The sequence below is a fragment of the Medicago truncatula genome, chromosome 7 (genome assembly GCF_003473485.1).
Source record: "Medicago truncatula cultivar Jemalong A17 chromosome 7, MtrunA17r5.0-ANR, whole genome shotgun sequence".
NCBI lineage: Eukaryota > Viridiplantae > Streptophyta > Magnoliopsida > Fabales > Fabaceae > Medicago > Medicago truncatula.
In genome coordinates this window covers 8,697,405-8,710,574 of record NC_053048.1, presented here as the reverse complement: position 1 = coordinate 8,710,574, position 13,170 = coordinate 8,697,405, and the positions used below count along the sequence as shown (strand labels likewise).

The 13,170-nt window shown below is 33.5% G+C and overlaps 2 protein-coding genes and 1 pseudogene across 2 annotated transcripts; 1 reads left to right on the top strand and 2 right to left on the bottom strand.

Annotated features, from left to right (window-relative positions):
- Positions 1–1,223: 1,223 nt before the first annotated feature.
- On the bottom strand, positions 1,224–5,359 carry LOC11439786 (WUSCHEL-related homeobox 9). Its single transcript, XM_024770355.2, has 4 exons — positions 5,139–5,359; positions 3,410–4,321; positions 2,822–3,021; positions 1,224–1,606 (listed from the first exon to the last, which is right to left on the bottom strand). Exons 1-4 carry the CDS (start codon positions 5,236–5,238, stop codon positions 1,595–1,597), a joined length of 1,224 nt encoding a protein of 407 aa, XP_024626123.1. The 5' UTR covers positions 5,239–5,359; the 3' UTR covers positions 1,224–1,594.
- Positions 5,360–8,278: 2,919 nt separating this feature from the next.
- LOC11438862 (uncharacterized) lies at positions 8,279–8,944 on the bottom strand. The gene has a single exon (XM_003621869.4). It carries the CDS (start codon positions 8,942–8,944, stop codon positions 8,279–8,281), a length of 666 nt encoding a protein of 221 aa, XP_003621917.1.
- A 621-nt stretch (positions 8,945–9,565) lies between these two features.
- Positions 9,566–13,170, top strand: LOC11445867 (probable disease resistance protein At5g66900; annotated as a pseudogene).

Below are 13,170 nucleotides of genomic sequence, written 5' to 3'. Positions count from 1 at the left end.
CAAATCAGAGCCAACTAAAAAAATTGAATGTCTCTGTCTCTCTTAAGTCAATATTATCTCTTTTCTCTCTGACTGCTCTCTCCCCACCACCACTATGTTGTTTGACATCAGATCTCCTTTTTTTTTTTAATTATTGATCTAAAATTTGTCACATTAATTTTGGGGGAAATTCAATTAAATGGAGAAGGAGGAGAAACAAGAGGTTCAAGAGGAAAGAATGGGTTCAACAACAAGGTTCTCGGAGGCGACGAAGAGGGAGAGGCGGTGGAGACTGAAGAAGAATGGGTTAATCAGAGAAGAAAGATGCAAAGGTAGTGGGTGTGGCGGCTGGTGGTGGGAGATGAAGAGAGGGTAGTGCAGAGGGAGGGATGAGGCGATGATGGTGGTGGGAGAGGGAATTTGGTCGAAGGGGAAGGGAGTCGCAAGAGAGAAAAAAAGTGATATGATTTCATTCAGAGAGAGATAGGAGAGAAATTCAAGAGAGGGAGATGAGAGAAGAAGTGAAAATGACAAGGAGAAATTACATAAACGCCCCTGCCACATTGGGGTGTATGTTAAAGGTATGGAGAAAAAGGTTGTCAATGAAACATTACTCTTTTATTTTTTTATGGATAATTAGTTATAGACCTTATAATATACACCCTCATGTGGAAATTTGAATTAAAAAAATAAAAAATTATCTCTCCTCTCAAACCTTATATATGCGTTCTCTGTCATCTCTCTTTCTCAACTCTGATTTCACTTTCCCACCTGAGCTTTCTGTTTTTGTTTCCTAATGATGATGGTGGTTGACGAATGGTGGTGGAGCAAAAATTTAATGGTGGGGGCAGATGATGGTGGACGGGACGGAGAGGAGAAAGAATACGAAGGAGGTGAGGACAACGACAAAGATATTGCGATCTGAGATGGTGACGACGACAATGGAGGTGATGAGATCTGAGATTATGATGGCGACGACAATGGTGTTGTTGGCGGCCTATTGTGAACGAAAAGGAGAGTAGTGGTGTTAGCGAAGTGTTTTGAACAGCAACGAAGAGGAGAAAAAAGATGACGGAGGTGACGATGATGGTGGGTGGGTGAAGCTAGAAGTTGTGGCTAGTGACTAGTGAGACTATTAAGGAAGATATAAAACCAAAGGAATAAAGAACAAAGTAAAACCAAGGTATAAAACCCAAAACGGAAAGATAAGAGAACAAAAACACAACAAGTCCATCAAAGCCCGCTACCCCAAAAAGCAAGAGATAACAACACTCTCAAAGGAGAAGTGCAACTGGAAAACGAGCAACCCACCGACCATGCTCAAGACGACCCATATGGTAAGAACACATAATTAAACAGAACATATAAATTCATATGGTCATTATTATTGAACCAGAACCACATCATAAAGGCCCTGTAATTAAAAAGAAAAATACATACACCCTGGTCCACAATAAGGTTTTCATACCTTCAACGACTTAGACACAACAAGGTATGAGTCGTCATCATCAATTTCAATAACCCTAATCATATCATAAACAACAAAAGAGTATGGTAATATTGAAAGAACACCATATATATATGAATTTCGCATGTCTAGCTGCCCAACTTCACCTCATTGATAAATCTGAAAAAGAAAAAACGAAATAAAAAGTTAACATTTTTGGGTGAAAATGGACGATTGAAATTAAAAAAATGAACAACTAGTTTAAAAAATGTAGGTATTGTGCCTAAAAAAAATTTAGTGTTTGGAAGCTAATCCTCTTGATAGTATAGCAGTAGCATCCAAATGTGCAAATGTCGTGGTAGGAGAGGATCGATCAAATCGTATGCTAGCTTGAATATAAGTTATAAACCCTTTTTTGGTAGAAGTAATTCATTTTTCTAAAGTACCCATTTCAGTATTCAGGGTGGGTTGATAACCCACTGCCACAAAATCACCACCCCAAGTTAAACTAGTGCTTGTTGTTGCACCAGGGGCCGTTGTACCAGGTGCTAAAGCGTAGTTATTTTGTATCCATTGAACAAAGACAAATTGTAATTGTACAACGTTATCAGAAAACATATCTCGAGGGAGCCCTAAAGCACTCATGATATCATTATGAATATACAAACCAAAACTGTGAAATCCTACAAATATTGATTACATCGTGATGTCTAAGAACACGGTCTAGTAAATCGTTGTATTGAGTAGTTGAATCATAGCCTCTTACCATAAAAATGGCTGCATATGCATCAACACCAACTATGAGAAATCCCCCAATCCTCATATTATTTGTGAACAATGACAGATATGTCCCATAGTCAGCAGCTAAGTATGTATAAGGAGGCATATCATACATATATGACGAGCTACAAACAATAATGGTCAAAGAGCCTAACCTAGCTGAGTGTTTAATATATTAATTTAATTTTGATACACTTTCAACATAAAAAACATATTTATACTTCTTAGATAATTGGAGAAGTGATGTGGTTAAGAAATTCCTACTTTTTAACACACTTCTTTGATACAAAATCGTCAAACTGTTTTACTTATTGTGTATCTCTCTTGTTAGTGTTCAATATTAATTGTATGTTGGCTGTTGACCTGCTTTGCACGTCTTGTTTTAGTTTTTCTCTCTATCAATTAATAACAGTTTGCTTATTAAAAAAAACCAATTAAATCATAACAGTTTGCTTATAAAAAAAACCAATTAAATCAATAGTTATATATTCTTTTTACAACAGTCATGACATTTTAGTCGCATGACAATAACTTTACTGTTGCGTCAAGACTTCCCTTATAGTTATATACACTAATATAAAAGACAAAACACATGTTATAAGGAAAAATACGCACCAGGTAATACTCAGCACCATGGTGGAGCGAATCGAGGGTAACACCCCACTCATCTGTTAGAACTGGAGTACCAGAGGAGTCAAAGAGAACTGCTCTATCTCCAAAGGATGCACGAACGTTAAAGGGCCCTGCATCAACCTTGAATGCGGCGTCCTTAGTAATCACCATACATTTTTCCGCTTCATCTTCCACACCAAATCCTGACAAACACACAAATAACAATTCATCTCTCATATGCAACTTGGAAACACAAACTTCAACTAAATGAAATCATGCACATTGCACACGTCTAAGGGATATAATTAAACGAAATCATACCCGGTGCTTTAAATTTTGGGTGCATATATATGTGCAAGTTTTTAAGGGAGCAATATATGTAAAAATTGATATATTTTTGTTGTTTAAACTGTCTGATTCTCAGAAAGCGGCTTGGTAATTTCGAGTTTGGCTTAATCAAAAGGCAAGTCTAATAGAAAAAATGTTCCAACTAAAATTTAAACTCAATTTGTTTTAAACAATTCATCTTTAATTAGAACTATTAATGACTCGAGTTCAATCATTAGTTTTGTAAAACTTGATATTGATTACCTTGATGTCGATGATCAATAATGGGGAATGGAACAGCATCAGGTGCACCAATGGTAGTAGGAGGAAGAGGAGCAAGATCAACTGACTCATCATCATTGCTTGATGTTGTAGCAACACCAAAATTAAGTTGTGGGTCTTGCTGGTACATGTGAATCATATTCATTGCTTCCTCTTGAATCTTCTCTTGATCATATCGGTGATTCATTGAGGCAATTCCACTTTTACTTCCATAGTTCATGGTGATCTCATGATTAACTAGAGGTACATCAACATTCTGTTGAGGTAAGGGTTGAACCATTGAGGAGTTTCCATTTTCACTTCCATAGTTCATGAAACCAGATAAGTGATTAAACCTATGTGGTGGTGTCATGGCATTAGGCACTACTTCATTAATATGATTCTGCACAGGGAAAGAGAAAAATGGGGGTGTAGGTAGTTGTAAATCGGTTCCAGTAGGGGTTTGAAAATAAGCATCAACTTGGTTTTGGTTCACCGAGACTGCGGGTGAATTAGAAAACACCACCATCCCATCATTAGCATTGGAGAATCCGATATTGTTCGAAATTACAATTTCATCGGGAGAAGCTTTTTGATGACCAGAAGAAGATGATGATGATGAGTTGGGTGGTGATGTGAGTGTTTGATGACCAGAGTTTTGTTGTGTTTCTCGTTTCTTGTTGTGGATGAATCTTTTCTTTTGTTTGCTTCGAGACTTGCGGTTTTGAAACCAGTAAAAGACATTGGCATCACCAACTTGACCAAACTCTTGTAATTGTTCACGTATCTTCGTAATTTCCTCCCTTGGTGGGTTCACCATCCCTGAGTTGAAAATGGCTTCGAGAATGCGAATTTGTTGTGGTTTTGGGTTCCATCTTGGCTTTGGTTCTGGAGTTCTCTCTTCGCCATCTCCACCTAAACAATATTTGTTATAAGTCAATCGAACATGCTAAGTTTACAAATTCTAAAATTTACTAATAGATGTTCATTATATTGTATAAACTAGGGAGTATTATGATATTTCTATAAAACAATGACAAAAACTACAACAGAAAAATTTATTGAAAAATCAGATAATTATTAAAACAATGACAATATGAACTATCATAATTTTTTTTTAAGTTTATATCAAAACTGAAAAATTTGTAAACTACAATATGAACAATGGAGTATCATAATATTTCTATAAAACAATTGGATAAGTTATCTTCATCTCTTGCTTTGGTTTATAATCCTTAGTGTATACATTAAAACAATGACAGAAACTACAATAGAAATACTAAGGTATATAATTATCAAAAATATATTTAAACACAATATTTTTTTCTTCAATAGAACGCTGCAAATATTGTAAAAAGTAAAATCAATTATATTAAAATATAATTGCTCGATCGGATCTCAAGTGACGAATCTTAAATAACACCAAATCGATATACGAACGAGTATAGATCAAATTTTAGCCCTAAAAATCTAAACTTCAAAATTTTAAATCGATTCGTTTAGGTTTTTTCCTTGTTGGGGTCATATAATCAAAACTATAATACTTGGTTTGTTTATATAACCCTGACATAGAAAAATCAACATCGATTTAAGTCGTTTCAATTGAAATTTTGAGTTCACAGGGTCATTGATTTGCTTCTTTCTTACACATATACAGTTTTTGATTAGATCTAACACATACTACTCAGTTTGACTAAATAATAATAATAATTAGAGGGAGTTGTTTAAAAACCAGTTAAGAGGGAAGAGTTGAGGCCTTGAGAATTCCGTTGGTTGGACGCATTGGTAGACTTCTTGAACATGCTAGGCCAATGTTTGTTCGAGGAAGTCATCACTGATCGATCGATGATTTGCTTGGATCGATCGACAAATTATGAGAAATTATTGAACTGGAAGCTAGATATCAAAAGACACAGAAAATTATAAGAGACAGAAGCACTAAAATTGATAATAAAGCAGATACTAACTGAAATACATAATACAGTGTATGACATAAAAACGGAAGATAAAAGGCCAATATTTAATATTTACAGTATAAAAGTGGACACATTAGAAACAAACAAAAAGAAAAAGAGAAACAAACAAAAAAAAAAGAACATGAAACATGTTTGCTAACTCTCATGTATAGCTGTATCTTTTACTTACACTGCTCGTTTTTCACGCAAGTTTTTGTTCTGCAGAGAAAGTAGTAACAAAATGAATTATATAATAAAAGGATAAATAATTGATCAGGCTATATATCTCTTTCTTGCTACATATATTTTCAAAGGAAAGAAAAAGGAGATAATTTTACTGGTTTTTGGGTTTGCATGAAAGGTGTGATCGAAGAAAAGGAGAAGAAATGGTTGTGTAAGTAACTGTAATGGAAGATGATGTAATTGCAAGAGTGAATAATGGAGGGTGGAGGTTTCAATGCTAAGAAGAAATGTGAAGTGTTTTCTTTGATTGGAAAAACGGTGGTGTGTTAGTAATGTTCAAATTTCTTCATGTTAATTTGATGAAAAATGTGGAGATTTTTGGATTGACTCGAGGGGTATTTATTTTCATCTGTTACATTAGATACACATCTATTTTTATTTTTTTGCTATATAAAAATTCTAGTTTTTTTTTTTTTGGTCAATATTAACATTGTCGTTGAGGTATATCACATAAATATATATCTTCTGGTCACTAATATAAGCAAAAATCAACATTTTAGATCAATTTAATAAATGATTTATATGGTCTATAATAAAGATCATATATATACCATTAATTGAATGAATTCAAAATGCAAATTTTTATTTATAATAATGATCGAAGGGTGTATAAACATAGTCATTCTAGTCTTAAATAAGTCAAAATTCAAATGTATTCGGTCCAAATTTGATATAAATGCGTTTGACTTTTTGTTTATATTTAAAACCGAAGAGATTTATATATTTTGATTTACATTATATTTTGCTATTTTCTATAAAGTATTTATGGTACATTGAAAAATGAACGGGTGTTCATATAGTTCTTCTTTTAAGTAATAAATTTAAGATAAATTTTATGAATCAAAGAGATAATTGTAAATTCTTATACAGATTAAAGAGAAATATCAATTAATTGTTTGTAAGCATCATGCTCATTTTTTTCATATCTTTCTTAAAAATAATCAACATTCACTATAATTAAATATGAAACTCTCAATTTTTAAATTTTATTTCGTTGAGACTTTTGGGAATTGATATCAATTTTTTTATTTTTTTTTACAAAAGAATTTATATCAAATGATACTATCTAATTATTACAATTTTTAAAAATCAAATGTGATAGTTTTTACTAAATAATAACTCAATTATTTAGGAACGACTCTAGCATATTTGCGGATACTTTCACTTGGAAGTGCATTCAATCAATCTTTGTCACGTCTCTTAAGAGAGTATCCAAACAACTCAGTCGTTTGTGTGACTCTGAGACTTCATCTAGATTAATAGTGTTGCAAGCTTCTAAAAAGTCAGTTAGATGAATATTACAATTTTCATCATTCTTAACTGAGTATTGGTTCTCTTTCAAAGCAGTGAGAACTAAGTCTTTGGTGTCAAAAAAGACAGGATTTGCTGGTGTTGGTCTACATGGCCAATACGGTGCGCGCTAAAGGGGAGTAAATAGCGGTTTTAAATTTTTTTTACAAAGTTTTATCAAATGATTTGAAAGGTTTTGACTAATTGGATACAAGCTTGAACAATCACAACAATTACAAAAAAGTTAAAGACTATGTGTTAAAGACTATGTGTCAATGAGATTTACAATAGAATTGAGAAGTTGAAACCGTAAACCTTATTACAATCAAATATTAATGGATCTTGATAATTTGCAAACTAGACAATTTCAAATCCAAACCTAAAGTGAAATATAACAAGCTATCAATCAAAAATACAATGTATATGCAATTGATGAATTGTATAGGAATTAAAACTAATTGATCCAAGAACAATAATAAAACCAAACTCAAGCAGTTAGATCAATGTTTATCAAAAATCACTAAGATCAATTATCAATTTTATACACTATTAATTAATCAATTAACATATAAAATTCACCAAAATTAAAGAGGATAAGGAAAAGAGAACGACACCGATATTTTTATAGTTGTTCACCCTTTCGTCCTCGCTTCGGGCTACGTTAACTCTTCTTGGTGAAAAACGTCTCCACCAAGGTCATCCACTAATAGTAACAATATTGAATACAAATGTGACTAAAAGAGTTCCTTGGAACGGTCCTAGTTCTTCAACCCCTATGTAAACACTCCCGCAAACTTCAAATAACCTTTGAATTTGGTGCTTCTTGAATTTTTTAATCCATGATTGCCCTGCACCCTTTCGAATGAGTATGCTTGAACCACACAGAATAACATGATGCTAGAGCCATACAATACTAAGGTACTTTAACATATTCTAAGACAAAAATGACAAGAGCCAGGAGAACTCACAATAAAACATCATCAAAATAAACTAGCACTAACATCATCAAAATCAGCTAGGTTAGAGCAAGATAAGCTTGAATTCAATCAAATTTCACAAAATATTTATTTATTATTTTTACAAATCCATCCTATTTAATAATATACGACATTCGAACTCAATCAATCAATTATAATATACTCAATTTTTTTAATGGACAATTATAATATATTAATTTCTACATATCAATCAATACAATTAATAACTAAAACTAAAGGTCCACATTTGACCATTTTTAAGAGGTTGATATTATACACACTCATAATACACTATTCACTCATAAGCTTCATTAACAAACATCAAACTCAAACCCCCAAAAGTGACAACAACAAAAAAAAAAAAAATGAAAAACAAGCCAAATTATGTAGTAGAAGTTGCTTGTCGATTAATTTGAAGCAAGAGTAAAAACAGCAGATATAGGGTTTCCAAAAATAGCTGAAAATAGTAGCTTGAAAATCACAACAGCTATCTTTGTGTACTTGCTCATAGTCCTTGTTCTTCTTGACCGTGTGAGAACAAGTTGAGCTTCTCTATCTCCTTCAGAAAAATAACCCATCCTCCAATTCTGAAGAATCAAATCCTTGAAACAAGACACATGATAGCAAGAATTTCCATCATAATAAGACCATCCTTGAACTTTTCCCATAACATGCTTATGCTTACATTTACCACACTTTGAATGAACTCTCTTTGACAAATTCAACGTCACGTTTCCGTTATCATCAGATATACTATGTTGCAACTTCAAACAACATGGATGAAGATCATAGTCTGTGCTAGAGCAATGATAAACAAACCCTAACACATCTTTTCCACAAGCATTACAGTATCTTGTTTTATATCCAGGTGGTTTTCGATGGAACTCGAAATAGCTTTTCTCGAAAAATGGATGAAAGGCGTAAGGATCGGGATTTGCACATACTTCATGAAGGACATAACTGCAATTGATATTTTCGCAATGGTAGCTTGATCCGAACCCTAGTTCTCCACAACCAGTGCATGTGTATGGGGCTCCTGGAGGCTTTCTTTGCAATGAGTGTTCATGATCCATCTTAATTATTTTTTGTAAATCCTGTTGAAAAAATACAATAAAGAATTTACAAAGTTAATAAATGTTTGGTAAAAGAAATGGAAAATTAAACTTATGTGTTTACTAATGCTTTCGGTAAAAAAAATAAAAAATAAAAACTAGTAATGGTTAAAAGTGTATCTAACTATTTGGCATGAAATACGTACCCAAATACTTTATACTGTTGATATCAATTAAAGATACATAAGTTGGCTATTTATAGGCAAAAGAATCTTGTCACACAAGTGACTTCTTTTATCAATTATTGATAATTTTCCTTGAAATTCTCTCAAAAAATACGTAATTTAATTTACCAAATACTTCGTATTATACGCATAGTTACCAAGTTGTTGTTTTTTGGCGCGTGTGAGTAAGACTGTTGTCATTGAAGCTTCGTTGGCGGAAGGAGAGATTTTCTCTTCAATTTAATTTTTTTTTAAACGTTATCTTTAATTTCATTTCCTTCTAAGATAAGTTATCGTTAATGATTTATTATTTAGAATATAAAACTCGGTCCAACCCATCAAAACAGCGTTCCGAATATTTAAGTAAAAAAAAGACAAAGAAGACGTAAAGAATAACGAAGATTAGTACGCAATGTGCCGGAAAGAGAGAAGAAGAACACGGTACCATTCCTTTCTTCTTGCTACTATAAATATTGCATGCTTAATACATCTAAAGTTTCAATTTCAAATCCATGAGTAGAGCCACACAAATTATTACAAATTCACTGTTGGGATGGATTTGCCATTTAGCTACAAAGCTTAGGAGGATTGGGGAAAACCACTTTGGCTACAAAGCTTTGTTGGGATGAACAAGTTAAGGGTAAGTGATAAATCCTCTTTGGCTCTCTCATGCATGTTTGGATTAGCAGTGTGTTAGAATGAATTGCAGAAATTTCGAAACAAACATAATATTTTTTTGTCTGACAAACTGTCTTTGGTTTTACTAGGTAAATCCATGGAAAACATTATTATATTTGTCACCTTCTCAAAAATGCCCACGTTGAAGACTATTGTAGAGAAGATATGATGAACACTGTGGATATCCAGTGCCTGAGTTTCAAAGTGATGAAGATATGGTGTCAATAGGTTAGGACTTCTGTTCAAGAAAGTTGAGGGAAGTCCACTATTGTTGGTTCTGGATGATGTTTGGCCAAGCTCAGAATCCCTAAGAAGTCACTAAGAAGTGATTGCGACATCACTAAGAAGTCGGCCAGATGACTTGTGGCGTAAGATAGTGACGGAACTGTCACGAGGTCTTCTGTTCTTGATTCTAATACCGAATTACTTACTCGCCTCCAAAAGATATTCGATGTTTTAGAAGATAATCCCACAATCATGATTCATGAAGTGCTTCATGGACATAGCCTTATTTCCTGAAGCCCATAGAATTCATGTCGCTGCTCTCGTTGGCAGAGCTGAATAGACTAGATGACAACGGAATAGAAGCAATGGAAATCATCAATAAATTAGGCCTCATGAATTTGGCTAATGTGATAATACCAAGGTACTAGGACTATTATTATTATATTTTCTTCTTGGCTAATAAAATTGTTAAATATCTCACATGAATGATACTCTACATAAATCCTGTGAAATAATTTCTTATCTTTAAGTAACTAATTAACCTCTGCTCATTTACCTGAAAAAGTGAAAGTGACACGGACAATAACAACTACAATAATCACTTCATCATCCTTCATGATATTCTAAGAGAACTTGGAATTTACCAAAGCACCAAGGAACCATTTGAGCAAAGAGAAAAACTGATTATTGACAAGAATAAAAATAAAAGTGGGCTCGCGGAGAAGCAGCAAGGTTTGATGACCCGTATATTGTCAAAGTTTATGAGATTTTGTGTTAAACAAAATCCTCAACATTTCGCTGCCCGTATATTGTCGGTATCAACTGGTTAGTAATACTTATACTAACTTTCTCTAAATTTGACCAACTAAAAAATGCTATCGAAAAATTTCTTGCAATCTGTTGCTATTCATTTCTTTTCCGCAATTGACCACGTGAGTTTCACATTTGCAGATGAAACATATGCGTTGGATTGGTCTCAAATACAAACAGCTCAGGCCGAGGTTCTAATTTTAAATCTTCATACCAAGCAGTACTCATTAACCGAGTGGATTGCAAAAATGAGTAAACTAAAAGTTCTGATAATCACAAACTACAGTTTCCATCCTTCTAAACTGAATAACATTGAGCTTCTCTACAGAACCTAAAAAGAGTCAGATTAGAGCGGATTTCCGTTCCATCCCTCGACACATTGAAGAATCTGAGAAAATTATCTGTCTACATGTGTAATACAAGAATGACTTTTGAAATGGGTAGCATCTGATAGAATTTTGGCAAGTGTACCAAATACTATCGAAGTAGTAAAAATATCGTTACCACGAGGACTGTGTTAATCTCAATTTAGAAATAAAGTAAATATTTAGGATGTATAAATTATTTTGTTTAGATTTTATTTGATTGAATAAAATTAAATAACATAAAAATAAAGATTGAGTAAGAAAATATAGATTTGGTTAGAAAATATGAAGAGAGATGAGATCAGGTCTTTCGAAGCATCTATGTTCCCCTAATTGGTATAATGCACCTATTCTTATGAATGATTTTCTAGTTCCACGATAGTTAACAAAATAGTCCTAATCAATCCCTTGAGTTAGGACCCTCTTCTCAAACTATAGCCCCTAATTCCTTAGGTGGTCTAATAATCTTTGAAGGTTTTAAGAACGTTAACCTAATATCACTAACAAACGATTATCAATTCCTAGACTAACCCTGTTTATTAGAACAATTCAATTCTGTCTAAGTAGAAAGCTATGGTCAGTAGTCATTCATTCTCACTAAATCATGTTTATATTTGATCAGGATATAAAAAGCATTAAGAACAATTGAATTGAATAAAAACTAGATTGTCATTAACAATAAATAGAGTTTCACAGCAACATGGTTCAATCAGGGTTACACAGAATCATCTTAGACTTAAGACATGATAAAAGAAATAAACAACATAATAAAGAAAATAAACTGATAGAGTTCCGTCGTTGCCGGCTTGCTCCTCAATTTTCTTTCAATCGGTGTTGTTCTTTGTTTTCATCTCCATGTGCAAGCCTTATTTCTTTTTCTCCTGTAGCGTGAATACGGCTGCCTTTCTTTCCAAATCGTGACTCTACTGTACCAAAAGTGATGTCACCAGCGTGAATCAATAAAACATGTTGTGCAACCTCCTTATATAGTCTTCTGTAACCTAATTTTCCAAAATCTAAACATATGTTACGTTTTCTTCTTTTCTTTTTGCTCAAGCCACACATTTCATTTTTTTTTTAGTACAATGACCTAAGATAACATCAAGCCCATTTGTTTCTTCTTTTTGCACCTTCCATGTTGTGAGATTATTTTCTTTCCTTTCATTTCTTTCCTTGTGCCACATGTCCCTAAAATCGTGTCACGAAATAGCCATCGTGACACGTTTTAACCAATGTCGAATGAACCTCATCATGTGCTCCAAATCGTGATACGTTTTCAACAATCATGACACGATTTTGTTTTCTTCAAAATCTTCTATTTTTCTTGCTTTTCTTGCTGCTTGAGCTTGCTTGTGAACTCAAAAATATCATAAAAAGACTCTAAAAATATGGAATGACAGACTGTCATCAGCATCCTAATTTCAGATGCATTTCCAAATCCTGAAGAATTGAACATTGATTCCTGCAAAGATTTGGTGGTATTGCCAATTAGTATATGTGATATCATCTCACTAAAGATGCTCGGTGTTACTATTTGCCACAAGCTTTCTTCAATTCCCCAAGATATTGGAAAGTTTACAAATTTGGAACTTCTAAGCCTCGGTTCATGTACTGACTTGGAAGCTATACCGACTTCCATTGGAAAGTTGTTAAATCTAAGACATCTTGACATTTCAAACTGCATCAGCCTTTCAAGTTTACCCGAGGAATTTGGTAATTTGTGCAACCTAAGGAATCTATACATGGCAAGTTGTGCAAGTATTGAGCTTCCATTTTCAGATGTCAATCTTCAGAATTTGAAGACGAAAACCTGCGATGAAGAGACGGCTGCTACATGGGAAGATTTCCATCATACGCTTCCTAGTATGAAGATAGAGGTTCCTCATGTTGATGTTAACTTAAATTGCCATCATTAAAGGATCTGCTACGACCGCTTCTTTGAATG